Source organism: Pipistrellus kuhlii, unplaced genomic scaffold, assembly GCF_014108245.1.
Source record: "Pipistrellus kuhlii isolate mPipKuh1 unplaced genomic scaffold, mPipKuh1.p scaffold_m20_p_22, whole genome shotgun sequence".
Classification (NCBI taxonomy): Eukaryota; Metazoa; Chordata; class Mammalia; order Chiroptera; family Vespertilionidae; genus Pipistrellus; species Pipistrellus kuhlii.
In genome coordinates, this window is record NW_023425521.1 from 3,731,446 (window position 1) to 3,754,809 (window position 23,364).

The following is a 23,364-nucleotide window of genomic DNA, read 5'->3' on the forward strand; positions in this document are numbered from 1 at the left end:
TCGCGAGCGCGCGCTGACGAAGCCCCGCCCACCCCCAGTAAGCGCCTCGGAGATTGGGCGAGCGGCGGCGGCCCCGGCGGAACCGAGGCCCCGGGTATGTAGCGCGCCGCGTGGGCGGGGGGCGGGGGTGCTGGTGGCCGGGCCCCCGGGGATGGGGCGGGCTGGCCTCGTTTTCCCCAGTTTCCGGGCCCTTCGGCCCGGGTATCGAGCTGGGCCGGGCTCTGGGCGCACAGTAGGGCCCAGTCGTGCTGCGTGGCGTAGAGTTCGCGCCTTTTCCCCCCCAAGCCTTGGTTGCCATTTATTGAGCACCTACTATGTAGCAGCCACCGGATCAAACGCGTTGACATCTATGGCTCACGGCCTTGACAGCAACCCTGCTGAGCAAGGTGTTGTTTTTCCAGGCTCAGTACAAAGCCACTTCGCTTTAGAACTTTGTGGTCAGACCTAAAATTCATTGTTGAATCCAGCCTCTGCCGTGTCCAATTCTGTGGCTTCGGGTACTATTCCGACTCTCAACTTGCTCATCTGAACACATGAGGATGGAAAGTTTTGTGCTGAGTAACTTTTTTTTTTTTTTTTTTTTTTTTTTTTTTTTTTTTTTTTTTTTTTTTTTTTTAGTGATCTTCGCTTTTCAAACCGCTCTCTTCCCCAGGAGGGTAGAGGTGTTGTCAAGTTTTAGTGAAAACCCCCGTGGCGCTTATCTTCCTTTCCCAGCTCCCCAGAGAGAGGCGTTGGCACCTTTGACATTGAGTTTGCTTATGAAGTTTTCAAAGATTTTTCTCTCTCCCTTACGTAGGGGAAAATTTTCACCCAAATCAACTTTGACTAAGTCCTAAAGTTGAGGAAATGGAAGCTTTTCAATAAGGGCTGGTGATTTTTTACCCGGATAAATGAGATTGATTTGGCGGAGTTGAAAACAAAGGCCTGGAAAACAGGGAAATGCTAAAGAGAGAAAGAGCTGGCTGATGAATAGAAAGTGGACAGGCCAGTTGGGTGGTTTTTTCCTAGCAGGGCCCTGAATTCCCACCAAGTCTGCTTCTATCTGGAGCAGTCAGAATCTGCCCTGGATAAAACGTAAAGGGTTCAGAGTCTTCCTTGCCTGAGCCTTAAGGAGAAAAGATGAGGGCTGATTGCTGAAGGCAGGCAAACAGTGAGCTTAGCTTTGTTTGGCTACAGTCTATTCATAATACACTTGCACATTTTTAGGTAGCTGAGATTTTTCTCGGAAAATTCCAGTAGTTGCAAAGGATATACTTTATAGTTAATTATAAATATGGACATTAAAAAAATAAAACATCAGGATTTTAAATCTTCAATGGAATCTAAATACCATAGTGATTTGATTTCCCTCATCCTTTGGAGAAAAAAGATACATGAACCAGTTTTTATTTAATAGTTGAAGTTTTGCATCATTCCTTTTTCATTCTTGAAATCATATTTCTATTTTATTTTCTCCACAGAATTTTTTCTCTCTAGTATAATAGATTTTATGCTTGAAAGCCTTTGGTTTGTTGCAACAAAAATTAAAACATTTTTGAAAAATTTGTCATAATATTAAACATTTTCCTTGAGATTGACTTTTTACAATTTAAAATACACAATTGGTCAAAAACATAAAAACATTACTAGTTTTGACAATTGTTAAACAAATGCTTCTTTTTACAAGCTGAGTGGAAGTACTTGTTTTAGTTCATGCATTCATCTAGAGCACATGTGTCAAACACAAGGCCCGCGGGCCAAATCTGTCCCGCCAGGTCTTGCAATGTGGCCCGCACCTCGCTGTCATCACTGCACTCCGCTGCGTTTCCATCACAATGACAGTTTATGACTGTTCAGTAAACCATTCGGCCCTCGATTTAGGCTGGATTTTAGATTTTGGCCCCTTCTCTGATTGAGTTCGACACCCCTAATCTAGAGGGAGCTCAGCTTATTTATTCCATTTCTGTAAGCATTGAAAAAGTTGATTCAGCCCTCGCTGGTTGGCTCAGGGGATAGAGTGTCAGCCTGCAGACTGAAGGATCCCGGGTTTGATTCTGGTCAAGGGCACATGCCTGGGTTGTGGGCTTGATTTCCAGTAGGGGGCCTGCAGGAGGCAACTGATCAATGATTCATCATTGATGTTTCTGTTTCTCTCCCTCTCCCTTCCCCTCTGAAATCGATAAAAATATATAAGAAAAGAAATAAAGTTGGTTCATATCCGGCCTGTGTGGCTCAGTGTTGAGCATCTACCTGAATCAGGATTTGGCTTGCACTCTAAGTGAGAGGAGAGCCATTGGAGGATTTTGAGCCTAGCAGTCACACCATCAGACTGGCATTTATAAAGGGACACGCTAGCTTAGCTGCTGTATTATGAAGAGACCGTTGGGGAACAAAGGTGATAACGTGGAAATCACTCAAAGGCTACTGCAGTAGCCTGGGAGCCAGAGAATGGGGTTAGTGGGGAAGGGGGTGTTTGGCCTGGTTGTGAAAGTGGGGAGCAGGGGGCACTGATGGGCTGGATGGAGACTGTGAGCCAGGAGACAGGAGGACACTCGGGTTTGGGGCCTAAGCAACTGAAAGGATGAAGGTGCCCTTTAGGGAAATTGAGTAGATTTCAGTGACATGTCGCACACTGAGTGCGGAAGATGAGGTGACTGGACATGTTACCTCATTGAATCCTGACAAACCCCCGTGAGCAGTCATTATGAATCCTTTTTTATAAGCAAGTTAGCAGAATTCCACAATGCTGGCATATTGCCTGAAGCCCCATGGCTGGTTTAAGGGACAGAATTGAGATGTCAGAGGTGACAGTCCCTTTGATCCTGTTTCTGCCTAACTGCCAGCATAGTAGTCCAAACAGCCTCCCTGCTCACCCATAAAAACTCTCTGGAGTGATGGTTTGTGCTTAGAGAGTGCTCAAGAAGAGAGACCTGCCGAGACCTGTTTGGCTCAGTGGATAGAGCGTTGGCTTGCGGACTGAAAGGTCCCAAGTTCGATTTTGGTCAAGGGCATGTACCTTCACTGCTGGCACATCCTCAGTAGGGGTGTGTGCAAGAGGCAGCTGATTGATGTTTCTCTCTCATCGATGTTTCTAACTCTCTATCCCTCTCTTTTCCTCTCTGTAAGAAATCAATAAAAATATTAAAAAAAAAGAAGAAAAAAAAGAGAAGAGAAACCTGTTCTGCCGTTCCCTTGATGTTGGCAAGGGGAGAAGGAAGAGGCATACTGACTGCCAACCCCTTGTCTCGGGGCCCCCTTCAAATAACGGGCAGCCTGGAGGAGAAGGCGGTAGCGAAATAGGCCTAGCAGGCAAGGGGACTTGGACTCAGGTTTACACAGCAGCGCCTCACCAATCTTACAAGATTAGCAATGGGGAAACCATAGATAAAAATAGCACCTACTAGTTAACTGGAAAACAATATATTTTTGCAACCACTGTTTCCACGAGAAAATAATTGGGTCCCTAGACAGGTAGTGACTCATATTCATGGATGATTATATTGATCATTGGAGCAAAATGGATACGTACCCTTTGAAGAGCCATTCATAGCTGGTCAGTCATGCCCAGTGTGAGATCCTGAGAGGCCACACAAGGCGGAAGAAACGAAGCTGCCAGCTAATGAGGGAGCCAGGTCCTGCCCCAGCACAGCAGGTTTGGGTTGTTTTTGGGGAGATGCAAATCACAGAACCCACTTCCCACGGCAGTTCTCCCAAGGGAGGAAAGGAAGAGGATGCATTCAGTTATCAGTTCCTTATTCTGTTTAACCCATTGGGTGTTTTGTCTGTTTCCATTTCCCCTCCCCCAGAAGGGATGTACTGGCAGCAAGCGGCACATCGCGATGGAAAAAGAAGGAGGCTGGGAGTATGGTTTCAGCCTCCCCATTGGCGATGACAGGAGAATGTGACCCCAAGGTTTCCCCCTCCCCTTTCCTTGGCCATTCAGTCATTCATTCTATAAACATTTCATCCGACACTCTCTCATCACTTACAAAGAACATGGGTTGTGTGCTTAATGTGTGCCAGGTACTGTTCTAGGCACTTTCCATGTGTTCACCCATTTCTTCTTCACAGCACCTGAGAGTAGGTGCCATTAGCTGGATTTTGCAGACGAATCGAAGAAAGGTTAAGTAACTTGACCAATATCACTCCCCTGGCGAGTGACAGACAGACATTAGACACTAAGCTGGAGGCTGGAGGCAAAGAGCTTGGGGGGTTGAGAGAGAAGATTCCCAGGCCCAACGTCATGGCATCCTTTGGTTATTCGGGGAGCATTTACTGGCCGCTCTGAGCAGAGCGCTCTCAGAGAAAGAAGGCACCAGAGGGGCTCACACCTCCCCCGGGAGCTGATGCTGGCGTTAGCGATGGAAGTCCGGGGCTCTCACTGACAGGTGTGGAAACCAAGGTTCAGCAAAGGGCAGGTGTTTGGGGCTCAGCTTACCCCAAACTCCCAGCCCCGGGGCCAGGCTGGTGAGAAGGATTCCTGCAGGCATACAGGTAGTTTCGTGGCAGAGTTCAGAGACTGGGACCCAGGCCTCCCCACTCCCAGCCCGCAACTGTGCATGTCGGCAGTGGCTCTGGTGCCAGGCTGGCTGGATGCTAAGTCCCACCCTAGATTCAGATTCAGTGGGCTGGGGTGGAGTCTGGGTGTCTGTACCTTTCCTAACGTTTCCGAGGGGATTTGGATCGAAACCAGCTTTAGGAGTTCCTCCGTGGAGTAAGGAGAAATGAGCAGATTCTGGAGCGTGGACTTGAGCCAGAGCAGGAAGAGGGCCACCAAAGGTTACAGAGGCGGTCACTTCTCCGTGGAGCCTGGAGGGGAGCTGCAGGGGCAGGTTTGGGTGGGACTTAGAGGCAGCTGGAACCTAAGCCTTCATGCTCTTCTTGGTGAGCGGGAGGGACAGTGGGCTCCTGTTGGTTGCAGCTCCCTCCCAGGCAGGTTTGTGAGCAAACCTGTGAGTGTGTCTGCGCACACACAGCACACACACACACAGATCCAGGCCCAGGGCGGGTACCACATGGCGACTCCTGCTTGCCTGTCCGCAGGCTGCCTTCGTGATTGGCTGCCTCCAGTTTTCCTGAGGGGCAAGGCCTGTATTTTCCTTTGGTGCCTGAGAATCCCTGGCATCAGGGTGCAAAGCCCGGGGAGCTCAGTCAGTGGTTAGCAACAGATGAGTACGGAGGTGTTTGCTGGGCAGGAACAGCTGTTGTTCCTCCAGCCCCTTTAAGCCCGAGGGCCAGGCCTGGCTCCGCCATCCCCTTGGCCTTCCTGGTGAGGCCACGCAGCTGTCGGTCTGTTTCCGCAGCTGGGCCAAGGCATGGAGAAGGGCGGCTATTCATTAGGTTACCCCGGGAGCCTGGGCTGTGCTGAGACTGGAATTCACATCTGCGCCCTGTTTGCTGTCCATAAGATCCCCTTATTCTGCCAAGGGAAACACCAATATGATCGAGAAATCATTTTTCTTTGGCTCTGAATTGATTTGCCTGCAGACAGATTCACCATCCTTATTATGTCCTAGAGGTAAATTAATTTTTGTTCCCGGAGTACAGAAAAGCAGGGGTCTAGACTCAGCGTTAGGAGCCTTGGATTCTATCCAGCCTCCACGAACAGCTGTGGCTCTGGGCCAGGCCCTTCCCCTCTCCGATCCTCCATCTCTGCTGCTGTAGGTGAAGGGTTAGAGTCTGTCCCAAGCCCTGTGACGCAGCGGAACGGCCGGGGCACCGCCGTCCCCAGGATTCAGACTCAGTCGATTTCGACAGGGTCCTGGTTCTGTGGACGGGCAGGAGCAGTCTCAGCCACATGGCCTTCCGGGCCCTTTCAACCAACCGGCAAAGCCCCACTGACCCGAGCCGGCGGCTGGCTTCCCCTGTGAGATGTCAGGACCCTGTGGAGAACTAGCCTTTGCCTTTTCGCTCAGACACAACCTATTCTCAAGTCCCATCCCATTGTTCCAGATGGGTCTTCAACAGCAGAGTGGCTGACTCATTGATTTAGAGACAGCGGGACAAAGTTGGGATTTAAAAGGCTGTCCAGCTGCAGCGGAGCAGATGAACTTATTTTTGACAACGGAACCTCTCCTTCACTCCTTTCTGTGAGCTGGGGGGAGGCCCCCTGGAGATGACTCCAGTCTCAGATGGAGAGAAATGCTTTGGAAGTGGCTTACTAGCTCAGAGCTCTCCGTTTGGATGATGAAGCGGGTGGATAGTTTCCTCTCTCTGCCCTGGCTTCCAGGGTGGGTGGGGGGGGGGGGAGCTTGGGCAGATTTAAACCTTTAGGTTGGCCCCCGAGCTGCTCCCAGCCACCCGCCCCCTCGGCCCTCATCGGAGCAGCCGCCTCCCCTGCCATTTGGAGTGTCCTCAGGGAGCAAACTCCTTTCGGCATAAGCCCAAGCACAGTGTAATTAGGACAGTAAATCTGCTGTTTAACAACAACAAAAAGGCATGACAGATTTTAGGGTTTGGGAGATGTGGTTTGACGCCGAAGGAAAGGTGGGAAGACCAGACCTTCAACTACATTTATTTCAGTCTGGCAACAAAGCTCAAGACATGGTAACCCTGTGTACTTCAGCTAAAGCAACATGACTTTTTTTTTTTTTTTTTTTTTTTTTTTTAGAGAAAGAGGGAGAGGGAGAGAGAAACATCAACTTGTGTTCACCTTATTCGTGTATTCATTGGTTGATTCTTGTATGTGCCCTGACTGGAGATCGAACCTGCAACTTGTGGGTATCAGGACGATGTCTACTCTATTGTTAGATGGTCTTGAGGTTGCAGGAATGGGGACATAATTTTATGAAAACTTTTTCCCCTTGCAATCTGCCTAACCCCCACTTTCCACCCCTCATCACCAAGGAACCGGATTTGAAGAGGCCCGTGTTCTAACATTCGTGCTGCTTGCTGCTGCTCAGTCTGAGAGCTGCAGGTCGCACCTAGCTCAGAGTTATCCCCACCCAAGCCTGCCAGCCCTTCCTCGCACTCCTTTTTGGCACGACCCATGCCTCTCTAAACCTCAGACTTGGTGGCCACGGAACCACTGCTTGCCGTTGAGGTTTTCATCTGATCCGCTTCTTGGCTGAGGAGGAGGATTACTCATCTCGGTCTAGAATAGCCGCCCAGATAGTCCTACGGCTGGTGTTAGGGTGAGGCCGGCCGGCCCTTTCTTTCTGAGAGCCTAGGTGTGCCAGACTAGGAAGTGCAGGCTGGGCCCTGGCTGGTGTGGCTCAGTTGATTGAGTGTCTTCCTGTGCACCAAGAGGTTGCTGGTTCCATTCCCGGTCAGGGCACATGCCCTCGTTGCAGGCTCGATCCCCCATCAGGGTACATGCAGGTAGCAGCCAATCGGTGTTTCTCCATAGATGTTTCTCTTTCTCTCCTCCCCTCCCACCTCCCCTACCTCTCTCCTTCCTTCTCTTCCTCTCTCTCGCCCTCTCTCTCCCTCAAATAAATTTAAAACGAAGTGGAGGCTGGGGGGGGGAGAGTCGCTCTGTGGGCACGGGAAAGTGCCTTGGGCTCACAGGTGTCCCCTTCCTCCAGGAACTGTGCCTACGCCAGGGACTGCCCCCTCGGAAAGCACACTTTGCTTAACAGCACCCGACCTTATTCTGCCTCCTCAGCACTTGGCTAAATTTAGACTGTGTTAGTTTGCCTTCTTTAGGAGTGTTTTTTAAATAATCCTGGGGGCCTTTCCTGAAAGGGTTTTCAGCTCCAGGATGGACCCATAGCCCCCGAAGTTCTGGGCTTGGCTGGCCTGCCAGGCTGTGTCTCCCTCCCCTGCCTTTGCCTTCCTCTCCCGGCTGATCAGACCTGCCCTTGTCCCACAGGCAGGTCCCTCTGGCAGTCCTGTGGTGGCTCATCCTGATTGGCTGAGCTTGCCCTACCCCTGCTCCAGGGATTGTCCAACTTCTGGGACTCCAGCCTCACTGCCCGCCTTCTTCCCGGGAAGATGTTCCTGGTGGGCCTGACAGGGGGCATCGCCTCCGGCAAGAGCTCCGTGCTCCAGGTGTTCCAGCAGCTGGGCTGTGCGGTGATTGATGTCGACGTCATCGCCCGACATGGTGAGTGAGGGGTCAGGGTGTGGGACTGTCCATCGCAGCTCCCTGTGCTTCCTTTTCTTAGGCCCTTCACGGCCTCAGAGTTGGGGAAGACTACCCTTTTGACCCTGGCTGATGTCCTGCTCCTGCCTCATGCTTGTCCTCTCACTTTTCTCTTTATTCCTCCATCTCGTTAGAGGTCTCCCCGCCTTCACCGCACCCCATGACCAACTCGAGGGACTCTGTGCACTTTGCTCTCTTCCTTCCCCTCATTTCACTTTTGCTTCTATTGAAAGGAGCAACCCTGGTTCCCCCATCATTTTGTCTCCAGTCACTGAGGGTCCTCTGGCTGGCCTAAGGCTCCAAAGAGTGACCCAGCCTTCCTCTCCTGCCACAGTGGTCCAGCCGGGATGCCCCGCCCACCGGCGCATTGTGGAGGCTTTTGGCACTGAGGTCTTGTTGGAGAATGGAGACATCAACCGCAAGGTCCTGGGGGACCTGATATTTAACCAGCCCGACCGACGGCATCTGCTCAACACCATCACTCACCCTGAGATCCAAAAGGAAATGATGAAGGAGACCTTCAAGTACTTCCTTCGGGGTAAGACCCAGGGCCTGGGACGGGTGTGGGCAAAGCCCTCTCCTGCCAGGGCCAGGGCCCTTCTCCTCTGCAGAAAGGTCGGCGGTGGGGGAGGCTGGATGTCCGAGCTGTAGAGTTCACACTACTGGCATCACTCTCATGCAGAGCCCCATACCAGTCCCAAAGGAAAGAAGCACATGTCCCTCAACTCTTAAGGAGGTTGACAGTTTATTTATTTATTTATTTTTAAAAATATATATTTTATTGCTATATATATATATATATATATATATATATATTATTTATTTATTTTACACAGAGTAAGAGAGAGGGATAGAGAGTTAGAAACATCAATGAGAGAGAATCATCGATCAGCTGCCTCTTGCACACCCCCTACTGGGGATGTGCCGGCAACCAAGGTACATGCCCTTGACCAGAATCGAACCCGGGACCTTACAGTCTACAGGCCGATGCTCTATCCACTGAGCCAAACCGGTTTCGGCAAGGAGGTTGACAGTTTAATGAGAAGAGAGCCTTTTGAGCCATGATCCCCAGGAAGTAAGTTGATTTTTCCAGCAGGGACGGGAGTAATAACAGCTGATGAGTAATGGGGTCATAAGACCTGAGTTTAAGGCCTGGCTCTCACAGTTTCTAGCTGTTTGGCTTTGTCCATGAGCCAACCACTCCACCTCTTTCCTCATCTGCATCAGGAGACTAAGAATGCCAACCTTGCAGGGCTATTAGGGTGACTAAGAGCCCACGTCAGTGACTGTCCATCACCCCACAAATAGAAGCCACAGTCAGAGTTGGGTTTGGGGCTGGTCACACCTCCTGGGAAAGTGAGTTAGCAGACAGGAAATGGGGGAGGACTCAGGAGGGCCAGGGCAGGTGGAGGAGGGGTTCTGAGTGGAGGATGAGCCTTTGGGGCTGGGGCTCATGGAGCCTGGCATGGGCAGCGGAGGCCAGGTGCCTTGCTGGACCAAAAGGAGAGGAGAGTGTTTGAGAAGCAGAGGTCTGTGGTCAGCTGGCAGGAACCTTGCGCAGCTGTTGCTAACCTTTCCCCAACCAGAGGCCACAGTTCCGGTCCTGTTCTTCAGGACGGTGTTGGGCAGGGTGACCTAACACTTTCTGTCCACGATGGAGTCGGTCACCAGAAGTGGGTGAGCAGAGGGCCGTGGCTTGGGATCGGGCGAGAGGCTAGCCCAGGGCTCCTGCAGCCTTTGGCGTATGTGGCCTCCAGTCTGCGTCTCAGCGCTGAGGGCCTGGCTGTGTGTCTCCCCGCTGTCAGTCATGATGCCGAGACTTTCCTTCCTGGAGGGTATGAGCCAGGCTTCCAGGTTTCCTTCTAGCTTTTGCTCTGTGATCCTGGCCGAATCCCTTCCTTTCTCAGGCATCAGGTTCTCAGGTACAGAGTGGGGTGTCCCACCCCCGTCTGGCCACACCTTTCTCCAGAGGAAAGGGATGAGTTCGCAGACATCCTTGGTGCATCCTCCCTGCTGGACCGGCTTTTGCTCTGCATCTCAGTACCTTGCCGCACGCCTGCCTCTCTTCTTCCCTTCCTGCCTTCCTCCCTCCCTCGCTTTCTCCCTCCCTCCCTCCCTCCCTCCCTCCCTCCCTCCCTCCCTCCCTCCTTCCTCAAGGCGAGTCTCTAGATTCCTTTTTTGTTCTGCCTCTTGTGTCTGTGCCAGGATCCCCTCTTGCCCCCACCCAGGCACGAAGCCTTCTGCCTTTCATTTGTGCCCTTTCGCGTTCACTCCCAGGCCGGTTGCAAGTACATCTGCGGGGCTGTGGGGAGAGCAGCGGCTTTCCGCTTATGAAATTAAGCGTCGGATAATGTCACCTGCTCCAGAGTCCTCTCGCAGTGTCATCCACCCAGCCTCCCCTCTCGCCAACCACCGCCACTTAAATAAAAGCCAGAAAGCTCTTTTCAGCTCGATAAGGTGAAAAATGGGGACGACAGCTGTGGCTTCCGCAGTCCCCGCTTCTCCCTGATGGCTGTAACAAATACAACTGTCAGAGCTGGTATAATCAAACGTCAGATAAGATCACCAGCTGTTGGGGAGGTCTCTGTGTAGGCAGGCGGATGTCTTAATAGAGTCAGGATAGTTTGCAGAGCTTATCAAGCAGGAGGGCTGTGACAGCTGAAAAGCCCTTTTGCCCGTGAACCAAAGAGCTGGCCATGCGCTCCCGAGAGGGCAGAGGAGAAAGGGCAGTGAGGGGAGAGGACGGGACAGGAGCGGAGCAGGAAAGAGAGATAAGAGGCCCAGAGAGAATCTGGCCCTGGCTCTTGTTCTGAGTTTTGGGGGATGGGGGTGGGGGGTGGGGGAGGAGAAGGGCAGCGGGGGAGCCAATCCTGCAGGCCTCCCCTCTTCAGAGAAGAGCAGTAACAATAACCATCATTTATGAGGCACTTAATGGGGATCTGGATGAGGGGGTGTGGTGTGGTCTACATGATTTCCTTCATTCAATCCTTCTCATCTTCTTGTGAAGTAGCTAGTCTTTTCATTCGTTTTAACAATGAGGTTTATTAAGGGGCCCGAGGTGACATGGTAAGAGAGTGGGCGCTTCAAACCCAGGCGTGTTATCAGAGCCCATTCTTTTAACCCCTCCTTGACTAGAAGGTTCCTGAGCAATAGATCCCAGGGAGCAGAAACTCAGCAGCTTGTGTTGTCACTGTTCCCTGCGTCACCCTTGGCTCCCGTGGAATTGGTGCGTGATGTGTGTCTGGTTCCGTCGGTGGGAGTGTTTGCAGTGGGACACCAGCCAAGCCGGGCAGGGGTCTCCAGGCAGAGCAGTGCCTGTTCCTTCCTCTTACGGCTCCTGGACCCCCGCCAGCTTTATTGCACCTGTACCGGGGTCACTGGCAGAGAGAGAACTAAGAGTGTGGAGCCCACAGTATTACTGGGTGGGCAGCCCAGGGGTGTGCCCGCTCCCAGTGGTTGAGGGTGCCACCACTGCCCGGTCTTGGCTTGTAGTAGGAGGGCCAGCCAGTGCTTTTGTGCCACTGGAGTTAGTTTAGTCTTAGCCATAACCACCGTGGCACCTCCAGCCCCATCCTTGCATTCCCAGGCTGCAGGTCTGCCTCTGACACCCTAAGAAGCAGCCTCCTTCCGGTTGGGGCTGCTGCCGCCACCCGCACGTGAGTCTCTCATGGAGAATTGGTAGAGATAGTCCTATGGGACTCCAGCAGGGAGCCAGGCTTGGACCTGGCTGATGGGGAAATTTTTTTTTTTTAACAAAGGTAGGTGAAGCAGGGCAGAAAGGGCCCAGTCACTCCTGGAAACTCTCCCCAGTCTCCTACAGTTTTGGCTGTGTCATTCCCCTCCTCAGAAATAACTCTTTGGGTTCAAGTTCAAGGTGAAGTCAATGGTTTGTGTCTGCCTGACCACCTCGTCAGTTTTGCCTCCCACTGCTCCAGGCCTCCACCTCAGCCAGAGCAATTGCTTTCCTTGTGATTTGCTGTTCCCCATTCCTGGAACCCTCTCTTCCACCCATTCATTCTCAGGTATCGGAAGTCCTACATGCCTTGCAAGGCCAGTACCAATGCCATTCCTTCCAGTAACAATGCCATTCCCTGCTCATCCGGTCAAAAACAACTCTGTGCAGCATTCTGTTCTGAATGGAACTGGCTGGCTGTCGGGTTATGCCTGTCCTGGGAAGGCCTCCCCCGCTTTGGGGAGCTTTCAGCGGTAGGAGCCAGTGGCGAACTCCGTTCCCACACCTAACACATAGCGAGTCCTCAGTGTGTGCTTGCAGACTTGACCTTGTGGCTTTCCCATCTTTTCTCCAGGATACCGCTACGTGATTCTGGATATCCCTCTGTTGTTTGAGACCAAGAAACTGCTCAAGTACATGAAGCACACGGTGGTGGTGTACTGGTGAGTGTGTGGCATTGCCTGGCCTAACTGAGGCTAGAAAGGAGGATCCCTGAGTAAGATGTGCACCTGAGAAATGGCCCACATCACTGTGCCCTTTCCCCACCGGGCAGCCCGGGAGCACAGGGGGTAAGGGCAGCATTGCCCAGAGCTCACAGAAACTAACCCAGGAATGCCCCGGGGTAGGTGTAGGAAGGGATGGGCCCCTAGGCTTCTCTAGAGCTTGGGAAGGGCTCCCCCTGCTGGCTGCTGGAGGCACTTCAGCCCAGATTCCAAGCCTTGCCTTGGGCTACCATGTTGTTATTCACTGGATCCCTCCTCCAACACTTCTCAACTTTCCAAACAGCTCCCACATTTACTACTTCACCCAATTTACTTTTCAACGTGAAGTATTCAGGTTGATACTTCGGAGCTATAGGAGAGAAAACGTGTGTGTGTGTGTGTGTGTGTGTGTGTGTGTGTGTGCGGGGGGGGGGGGGGGGTGGTACATGGGGAGAGATAACCAAATTTGTCCAAGGTCTCCCACTGGCAGCACCTTTGGATGGAAAGTTGCAGAGAGCGAACTGTCAGAGCCAGCTAAGGAAGGAGCTTTGTTCTCAGAATCCCCCAGGATATGAAGCAAACCCGAATCCAGGTTTGACAAACAGAGGAGGATCAAACTGTCAGAAAAAAATGAGTCATAGTCCCAGGGGGGTGACAGAACAGATGAGTGTCTCTGCCTCCCAGAAACTTCCTGGATGCCGCCCACACGGAAAGCAGACACAGAGTGGGCACCTGGCTCTGCGGCACTTGGGCACTGAGCGGCTCTCGGGAGACTACTGCTTGGGAGGTTTCTGGAACACTAGAGATGGGGCCTAGAGCACTCAGAGCCCTGAGCATCACCCTGCCCGCCCTCCCCTCTGCCCTCCAGCTCCCCACCATAGACTGTCATTTAAAACCTCGTCTGAAAAAATAAAATAAAATGAAAAATAAAATAAAATAAAACCTCGTCTGAGTCTGCTGAGCCTGGTGTGGAGACACAGGCTTCCTCACAGCTCCCGCTGGGGCCCTTGTCTCCCCCTGTAAACCCACAACCTCTCCGGGTTCTTGGTCCCGTTTGTGAGAGACTGTCACCTGAGGCCAAGCAGACTCCAGAAGACTCGGAATTCTCTTGCCTTGCAGTCTTAGTACAATTGGAACTTTGTACCAAGGGATCCAGATAAAAAGGATCTCGAGTGCAGGTGAGCAAACAGATTGCAGCCACCTACCCTTGCCGCCTTCCTCTTAATGCACTTCCCTTTGAGGTGGGTCTGTTGTCTGTTGGTCAGAGATAGCTATGGCTCCTGGCAGGTAAACGGGGCTTTGTAGATTCTTCCCGTTCCCCTGGAGATCCCCCAGCCCCACTTACCAGCCAAGGAACCTTTGCCAAAGCTCTGGGTGCCGTTCATGCCCCAATTTTGGCACATGTGGGTGTCTGGCTCACAGATGCCAGAGGTATGAATAAACGAGTGTAGTGACTTGCTTTTCATAAAAGGGATCCACACTTTACAATGTGAATTTACAAGTGAGGTTTCCTTCGTGGATTCCTTTTCCTGTCACACGAATCCTGATGCGTTTGAAATAGTATGGGGCATTGAGCAAAGCGTGACTGTGGAATTAGTGTTTGTAAAAATCTCGTTACTACAAATAGCATTAATCCTTAAACTGTCCCCATGGGATTATTTTGGGTCACATTCTAAGAGGCCCTCTGGTCTAGGCCACACCTTCCAAAGGATGTGCACTCAGGGCCCTTAAGCCATCTCCATTTTCTCACCCCAATTTCCCAGCCCTAGACCGGAGATATTCTTGTTCCGTATAGTTCTAAGGTTGGATATAGTTCTCCTCAGCCAGGCAGGGATTGGCCCCATGACCTTGACAGCATGCTGTCCCCATAACAAAGGAAATCAGTCCTACTTACTTTTCAAGGCCATTACTAATGCCATCTCTTCTGAAAGGTCTCCCTGAGCAGCCAGCCAGAAATGACTTTCTGCAACATTTCGTTCTGCATTTTGAGCAGAATCGGAACGGAACTGGCTAGTGTTCAGGTCATATCTGTCCTTAGGTCTGTCTTCACACCCCAGGAGGCCTTCTGGTGTAGGCCAGACCTAAGAGAGGACGAATTACAGTGACCTATCACCCCATCTTATAACCGGGAAATCCCAGGCCCAGTGGCAGAGCGGAGAGGCCCCAATGGCAGAGAGCAGCTGCGGCCGCCCTTTTCCTTTGTTCCCTTCGAGGGGCTGAGGTGGTCACGGAGCTAGAGGGGTGTCAGATTACCCTGCCCCAGAGCCCAGCGGGCAGCTCCTGTGTAGTCACAGGCAGGACAGGGGGCTTCCTGAGGAAGGACCCAGGTATTACCACAGTGAGCCAAAGAAGCATCCTTTGAATTGCCTTTGGAGTGGGGAGACTGGGAGCTGTTCAGCTTAATGTGCAGCGCTTTGTCCTGCCCCAGGGACTGGGGGCATCCGATTTGCAAGTCTTGGCTCCCCTAGAAGCATCTTGGGGCTGGCCCATCCCCCTTCACAGATGGCATCAAGCACAGCAGCCACCATTTCCGGCAGGTCCTTTAGCTCTAAATATGCGGGAGTGGGAGTGGGGCAGCAGGGAGGGGGTCTTTGTGGTGGCCCAGGAAGCTATTTTTGATGCGGCAGGTCCACCCCCAGGGGAAATGCAGAAAGCATTGAGCTTGCAGGCACAGGCCTTCCAGTAAAGGTCACTGATATAGAAGATCAAATCCCCCCATCTTATAACTAGGAAAGCTCAGGTCTGGTGGTGGAGCAGATTTCTCCCCAGATGGCAGAAAGCAGCTTTTGCAGCCTTTCCCCTTGTCTGTGTCAAGCCCACCATGCTACCAGAGCCCTCACAGAGCAGGGAGAGTGGGGGGCAGTCTGTGAGCTGCCAGGCCCCCTTCCCTGGCTGCGGGACCCTAAATTGATTTGAGAGAAGGGGCTGCCCGCCCCTTTAACTTGCTGGTGGGGAGGGAGCCTGGGGCCCACAAAGCCTGCTCAGCCCTTTTGCCCTGTCCGTAGCGATCGGGACACGCAGCTGGCACGCCTGATGCGACGGAACAGCCTGAACCAAGAGGACGCGGAGGCTCGGATCAACGCTCAGCTGCCCCTGAGGGACAAAGCCCGCATGGCCCGCCACGTTCTAGACAACTCAGGCGAGTGGAGCGTCACCAAGCGCCAGGTCATCCTCCTGCACGCCGAGCTGGAGCGCTCCCTGGGGTACCTGCCCCTGAGGCTCGGGGTCCTCGCAGGTCTGGCTGGCGTCCTTAGCCTCCTCTACCTGCTCACCCGCTGCCTCCTGCCTTCCCCCTAGCCGGGCCCTCCAAGGCAGGAAGCCCCTGGATCTCCTGGGAAGCTAGGTAATGAATGCATCCGGTTTCCTTCAGCCTCTTCAGCGCGCGGGCGCTCGCTCGCTCCCGCTCTCTCTCTCCCTCACCCTCTCTCCCTCACACCCCCCCCCCCCCTGTCTCTCTCTCTATATATATGCTGGAGCCCTGCCCCTTCTTTGGGGTACATTCTGTCTGAGGCAAAGAAACATCCCTGCCTGTGGATATTCCCTCCTATCTTCCCTGGGGCTCCTCCCTGTAGAACCACTTTCAGGGGTCTTCAAACTACGGCCCGAGGGCCACATGCAGCCCGCAGAGGAGTCTGATCCGGCCCGCCAGGTTTTTTGGGCAGTGAGCGCAGCCGAGGTGTTACAGTAGGAATTAGTAGTTCATATAGTCCGGCCCTCCAGCTCTCTGAGGGACCGTGATCTGGCCCCCACTTTAAAAAGTTTGAGGACCCCTGATACAGTGTCCGCAAATGTGAATGCTCCGGTGGCCATATGTAGTGCCCCCTTTCCCAGAGAAGTGGAGGGATCTGATCCTGCCCACTGTACCGCTGAGCCTCCTCCAGGAGGAGCAGATCTGGGATTGTGACCTGGTCTTGTCTCCTGTTTCCTGGGACCTGAAAGCACCCGTGGGAGACATGATCAGTTCCTTGGGTGAGGAACACTATCCCTGGGGCCCAGTAGTAGTGAGGTTCCCTGGGCTTGGACAGGCCCAAGGAACTGAGCACACGCTCCATTGCGGCCAAAACCTCCTTCAGGGACCACGGCAGATCATTTTGGACCAAGGACTACCATCTTCAGACTGGACTCTCCCTTGGGTTGGTGCCTTGGACAGGACGCTGTGAGGATTCCCTGTGGGTGATGCGGTAGTTGGCAGAGGCCAGGCCTTTATGGGATGACCCACTCTCCCACGTGGGCACTTGTCCAGCACTCCCCTCCCCCTGCTCCCCCCCTCCCCCCGTACCTCCCAGTCCCTGGACTCCTAGCCCTGAGCTCTTGGGAGTCTACCCGCGCCAGGCTGTTTCTGACCTCTGTGCCTTCGCTGTGCTACTCCCCCGCCTGGAATTGTGTGTGTGGTTTGTTCCCTGTAACTGGCTCCCAGCCCAGGCTGTCTGAAGCCCCAGCCTGGGTTAGGTGCTCCCTGATACCACCATCATGTTTTATCTGAATCATGTTTTATCATAATGTAGTCATCAGCCCAAAGCTGGTTGGTCTCTCTACGAGACTGTACGCCCTTGAGGGCAGGGATCGTCTGATTCATCTCTGTTCCTGGTGCAGAGCCTGCCTTGCTGTTGGTGCTGAATAAAGCGTGTTGATCTGAAATGCCCTGAGCTGCCATTGCTCCCCTAGCACCACGGACCCGTGAAGGTGCCCAGACTGGGCTGATACCACTTGGCCTCCTCCCACACGGAAGCCTGGGCCCCCGAAGGTACCGTAGCCCCCCTGCCTTCTCCTGGGGCCCCAGGAGGGTTCCAGCTCGGCCCCCGCGTGCCCCTGGGAGAGGCAGGTGGAGGTGCTGGGGCAGCATCACACCCCCTTACTCCATCTTCCTTCCCCAAGCCAATTAGACCGGCGTAGACATCAGCTTTCCCTGGCCAGTGCCAGCAGACCTGCTGATGTGATCCTGCGTGCGGCCAGCAGCCTATTAAGGCCAGAAATGAGCTGACAAATGTGAACGCTCTGGTGGCCATATTTAGTGCTCCATGTCCCAGAGCTGCTCCGACCTCGGAGACCAGCTTATTAACTCACCGCTAACCCCCAGAGGCAGAGCCTGGGCCAGGAGGTGCTGAGCTTCGGGGTGGGGCCGGGGCAGGCTGAGAAAGGCAGAAAGCAGCTGCTTCCTGGGTTCAGTGGGACCTGGCAGGAGGGGTAAAAGGGAGGCAAGGTATGGACCCCGCGTTGAGGTACCAAAGTGTCCTGTTACCCCAGCCATTGAGAAGAGGACTCTCCATGAATGGCTGTCACGTGGTGGACTTTGCTAGATGTGCAACACTCTAGAGGCGACATAACATTGATCATTCCGATCTCAGGCCCAGAGAAGTGGAGGGATCCGATCCCGGTTGCAGCCACGCTTCAGGATCCTGCCTACTGTACCCCTGAGCCTCCTCCAGGGGGAGCAGTTCTGGGATTGTCTCCTCTTTATGTGGCCTCCTGGCCTTGTGTCTTGTATCAGGTAGGCAGGATGTCAGAGGATGGCCAACCTGGAAGGTCCTCCCAGTGCCCTGGTCCCACCACAACCCCACTTCCTGTCCTCACACCTCCCTCCTCACCACTTCCTCACGCCCAGCATAGCCTTAGAAAAAGGCCTACTTTCCCGAGGGGCTTGACGACATGGTTAGGCCATGGATGGGGCTCCAAAGGCCCTGGGACAGATTGGGAACAGCCTGGAAACAGCCAGAGCCAGGCCACCTGGAGCCCCAGTCCTACACCCCGGCGGGCGGCATCCCCTCTGGCCAGCAGGTGGCAGCACCCGCCCGGGTTGGGGTCAGACCTCTGCGGTGGGCACTGGCGGAGAAGTTACTAACTTTCTCCGGTGGCATTCTTGCAGGGCTGCCTCCACCGAGCACCAAGCTGCTGCAGGGGCTGGAGGGAGGGGAGGGGGACAGAGGCACTGCCGCTGTGTCCTGGGCGCTAATTAAGAAGCTGTGTTGGGCCCGGCTGGGGTGCTTCAGTGGTTGACTGTCGACCTATGAACCACAAGATCAGGGTTCAGTACCCGGCCAGATTGCAGGTTCGATCCCCAGTGTGGGGCCTGCAGGAGGCAGCCCATCGATGATTCTTTCTCACCATTGATGTTTCTAACTCTCCCTGTCCCTTCCTCTCTGAAATCAATAAAAATATGTATTAAAAATAAAAAGAAGCTGTGCTGTGTCCCCATCCTGCCCTACCCACCCTTCGGAGGGCAAGAGCCCCCGGGCTCCCACCCTTCAGCTGGGCTTGGACACTGCGCTCCGTCCCCCGCTACCACCCTGACCGGAGCAAGGAAGACACCAGCGAGGGCAGCACAGCGCCCGCCTCCTGGGGAACGAAGGGGACAGACAGGCCCAACCCCACCAGCGGGCTGGCCCTCGGGTAACTGGCAAAGCTGTACAGTTTACAAAGCATGCTCCTGTGGTTATCTCCTGGAAACCTCCCGCCGCTGTGAAGGAGGCCAGGCTGGAATTGCCCAGAGGCTCAGAGGGTGAGCCACTCAGTACAAGACCCAGCAGGCACAAAGGCCAAATTCCTGGGCTGCCCAAGCAGTGCTCCTCTCACTGCCTGCATCGCCCCCATCAGCTATGCCTCGGCGCTTTGTCCAGGAGCTGTTGTCAGTCCTGATGGTTAGCCTCTCTCTGCTTGGGGAGGGCAGGGGACGGTCGGGCACTCCATGGTGAGCCTCCGTGGCTAGAAATTGGATGAGAGGGATAGCCACCCCTGCTGGGCACCCCTGGTTCTTGCTAAGACCTCTAGGCTAGGAGGAGCTGGCGATAGGAGCAGGAGAGGGAATGGGGAGGCAGTGATGTCCTGATGCCACAGGGGCACATAGGGGTGGGCAGGGGAGACCCCCAGAGGCGGCCAGAGAGAAGGAGCAAAGGGAAGGGGGTGGGGAAGCCCTGTGGGTTGCATTCCTGCTCCTTCCCATAAAAGGCAGATGTGGCTGGTGGCGCCTCTATCCCACCCCCAGAGCTGAGGCTGCTCTGAGCTGGGGCCCAAAGAGTCTCCTCTATTTTCCCCCCTCCCCTTCCCTCCCCTCCCCTCCCTGTCGCTCAGATTCCAATACAATTTCCAGCTAACCAGCATGTCGATAGAACAAGTCGGGCAGCCGGATTGCTGGCCAATTACAGGAAATCATTCTGCTCCACAGCTCAGCACCCAGGGAGAAGGCAGGCGGGAGGAGGGAGAGGATGTGAGGGAGTAGGCACCCAGCTCCCAGGCTGGGAAGGGGCTTGAGGCAGGGAATGCGGCAGCCCCTGGCAGGAGCTGGGAGGGAACGTGGTGGGGTATGGGGAGGCTTATGGGTTCAGCTCCTCTGTGATGAGAGAGACCTGGGGGCTGAGGGCTGAGGAGCAGGGTTGGAGTAGAAGGGGGACAGGGGGAGGGGGGGAGGGGAGACCAATCTCCCCCAGAGCCCTGTTTGTGTTGGGAAAGGGGATGGCACTCAGCCTCCCTGGACCAGAGTTCCACAGGGCCATCTGATCACCTAGAGACTGGGGCCACATGGGCAGGACCTGGGCTTTCACACCCAGCTATGGACCAAGACTATTGGGGGGGCGGGCAGAGGGAGAGGGAAGGAAAGGGGCTCCCTATGCAGCTGGTTGGACCAGCAGCAGTGTCACTCAGTGAAGGGGTAAGTGTGGAAGCAATCGTTCACCCCGGAAGGTGGGCACGGAAGTGTGGGCGGGGACAATGGCCTCCTCATTTATTTTCCCGGCACCTCAGCCTTATTTCCCCACTGCGGCCCTCAAGACCCTTCCACTCACATCAAAGGACCCACATCCCCTCCACTTCCCATCTGTCTACTTGGGCCCATACCTCTGGACCTGGGCACCTCTTTGTCAACTCCACCCCCACCCTTCCTCAGATCTTTCCCAGACGGTCTTAACTACCCCCACTCCCACCCAGGGCAGACCGTCCAGCTGACCCTGGGGTGCCCCCGCTTCCCAGCACCAATGACTAGCTCCCCTTCCTCATCCTAGTCTCACTCCCACAGAGTCCTGGGCTTCCCTGTGGATTAACTCTACCCAGAGAATGACTACATCTCTTTCTTGTGCCCCCAAAAGAGGCCACTGTCACCCCGTGATCCCTTCCCCTGCTCCTGGCTGTGGCCGCCTCCCCAGGCCCTCTTCCCAGTCCCCGGCATCTCACCGCTCCCTCCCCCAACCCCAAGACCTCCCCTTCAGACCCCACCAGGAGTCTGGGTTGGATTCACCCTCCTCACTTCTCCCAGCCCAAGTGTAGACAGGCGGGCGGACAAGCCAGAGGGGATGGACCGCCCCCGGCCCCAGGGCCCGGGCGCCCGCAGCACGCAGGAAGCGCTCAGTGAGAGCTGCTGACCAGCTAGGCCGCCATCCAGTTCCTGTGGTGGGTGCACCGGGAGGGGTTCGGCACCCGGGGCTCCTTCCCCGCTTCCTGTCCAAGTACCCGGGCTTGGGCTGGGGTTGGGGTGTCAGGCTAGTCCTATCTGTGTCCCCAGCTCTGAGCAGAGAGGGCACCCCCTGCTCTGTTATTTGAGGTTCAGCCGCTGCTCCAGGCTCCCAGCGCCGCCTCGGGCACCCAGAACGGGGTGCCCGCCCGCCCGCAAGCCCCGCCCCACCGGGTCCACGACTCCCCGCGCCGCGCCCGGCGCAGGCTCCGCGCCACTGATTGGGCCGCGGGGACCGGGCCCTGCCCCTCGCTCTTCACTTTTAATTGAAGTTTGTTTGAGCAGAGTGAGGAGCGGGCAGAGGCAGAAACCAAATATTTAGTTGCTGCAAATTGGCACCTCCGGATCAATTCCCCGCCCGCGCCAGGCCTGCCCCCCGCCCCATCCCTCGCCCCGCGCCCCGCGCCCCGCGGAATCTCAATGCCTCCATTCCTCCCCAGATTCTCATCAGCGGCAGCCATACATCACCCGCGGCCGCGAGGGAACAGGTTTTCAATGGGAAGCTTGTCCGGAGGGTCCTCGTTGCTGATTCCTGCCGCGCCCCGCGCTGTCGGGCCCGCCGCCTCCCCAGCGCCGGCTGAAGGGGATGCTGATGGGGATGCTGATGGGGATTCTGATGGGGATTCTGGTGGGGATGGCCCGGCAGGAGGGAGCCGAGGAGGGAACTCCAAAGCCAGGACAGGCTCACAGGGATCTGACCCAACCCCAGCAGCACCGCTTACCTCTGGCTGACCTGGAGGATGCTAGTGCTCCCACCTTCGGTTTCCTCATCTTTCCTCATCGGTACCATGGGGCTCGACCTTCACCTCGCAGGGCTGTTGTGGGGTCATGAACTAGGGCAGTGGTCGGCAAACTCATCAGTCCACAGAGCCAACTATCAACAGGACAACGATGGAAATTTCTTTCGAGAGCCAAATCTTTTAAACTTAAACCTCTTCTAACTCCACTTCTTCAAAACAGACGCGCCCAGGCCATGGTATTTTGTGGAAGAGCCACACTCAAGGGGCCAAAGAGCCGCATGTGGCTCGAGAGCCGCCGTTTGCCGACCACGGAACAAGGGGAACAGGGCCCCGCCCTGGGCTGGCACATGGCGGCACTCCACACACACTCGTGCTCCGTCCTGCCAGGGGTGAGAGAAGTCCCAGAATGAAGTGAGGGACGCTGGATGGACAATGCCAAAGGGAAAGCAGGGGGCAGCCAGGCCCCTCCACACCTCCTCCCCCCGCCCCCCCCCCCCCCCCGCCCCCAGTCCCTGGCAGAGGCTGGGCAGACAGTGGGATGGGTCAGGACCCCCAGCCCAGGTGTACTGAGCACAACCAGAAGCGGAATTTCAGGACCAAGGCGGGGCAGGGGGGTTACCTGGGCCTGGAGCTGGGCTGAGAGCCATGACCCAGGGCTGGACCGGGGAGGAGGCGGGGGGGATCTGAAGGTCACCACAGGCTGCACCTGAGGGGCGAGCCCTGCAGAAGAATTGGGAACCAGGTGGTGGTTGAAGCTTACCTTGTCCCAGCTGTGGGTGCCGGGCCCGTTAGGAACCTCCGTCTTTCCGGGTGTACATGGGACCGGCCCTCTCCCCGAGGCGATGATGTGTATACGCGAGGACACTCATCTCCAGGCATGAGGAGACGGTGGGAGCCGGCGTGCGAGTTCCCACGCGCAGCCTGGCTGCCATTCCCAGAGCCTCGGGAAGGAGCTGTCAAACCGTTTGGCGTTTTTAAGTGGCTGCTCCTCCGGAAAGGGTGGTGGGCGTCTGCGTTTGGAGATCCAGAAGCCCTCCCCCCCCACCTTCAAGAATGAGGGTCTCCACATTGTCCTCCTCCTGGCTTCCACCACCACCCGCTCCCTCCGGGCACCTATGCCCCCTCTGCGAGCCTCCGGGCAGGAGCCACCCAGGCCCGGGGGGAAAGCTGTTACCCATCAAGCTTAGCGTCTAGATGGGAGGCCCAGGCTGACATGAAAGTCAGAGCCCCCATAGGGAGTGAACTCACTTTCCAGCCTCTGGATTTTCCCAGCTGTGGAATGGGGCCACGGGTGGTGAGCCAGTCATTATGGCATGCTATCTGGGGTGGGGGGGACCCCTAGAAGGGACTGAGTCCATTGCCCCACCTTCCACACAGGCTCCTTACCCCCCTTATTCCCCCACCCCGCCCCCAACAACAGGATTATCTCTGTTAGCAAGACAACCCCACCAGCCTCCTCAGGGATGGCGGGCACCATTTGCCAAATCAGGAAGTCCTCCCAATGGTCTACTTTAAATCTCTCCCCACTTCCTCCAGGGGAAATGTGAAGAATGGACAACAAACAAAAGATAAATGCTGATGAATAGGCGATGCCACACTGTTTTTAAAAAATATCGCCGAAGAGGGCGGCGGGGGTGGGAATTACCTTCGGACACAATGCTCTTTACACTACACATCTCGGTGATAAA

At 55.0% G+C, this 23,364-nt stretch overlaps 1 protein-coding gene across 2 annotated transcripts; it reads left to right on the forward strand.

The window, feature by feature from the left end:
* On the forward strand, nt 1-16,085 carry DCAKD (dephospho-CoA kinase domain containing). 2 transcript variants are annotated; one of them, XM_036451321.2, is made up of 5 exons: nt 1-94; nt 7,793-8,026; nt 8,400-8,603; nt 12,373-12,460; nt 15,505-16,085. In XM_036451321.2, exons 2-5 carry the CDS (start codon nt 7,915-7,917, stop codon nt 15,794-15,796), a joined length of 696 nt encoding a protein of 231 aa, XP_036307214.1. In that variant the 5' UTR covers nt 1-94; nt 7,793-7,914; the 3' UTR covers nt 15,797-16,085. The 2 variants fall into 2 exon arrangements, with proteins under 2 accessions (XP_036307214.1, XP_036307215.1); XM_036451322.2 differs by lacking the exon at nt 1-94 and adding an exon at nt 4,355-4,473.
* Nucleotides 16,086-23,364: the final 7,279 nt, after the last annotated feature.

Coding starts and splice junctions, on each gene's coding strand:
- DCAKD (XM_036451321.2), top strand. CDS start 7,915: ATGTTCCTGGTGGGCCTGACAGGGGGCATCGCCTCCGGCAAGAGCTCC. Junction 8,027..8,399: donor CGACGTCATCGCCCGACATG/GTGAGTGAGGGG, acceptor CTCCTGCCACAG/TGGTCCAGCCGGGATGCCCC. Junction 12,461..15,504: donor CACACGGTGGTGGTGTACTG/GTGAGTGTGTGG, acceptor CCCTGTCCGTAG/CGATCGGGACACGCAGCTGG.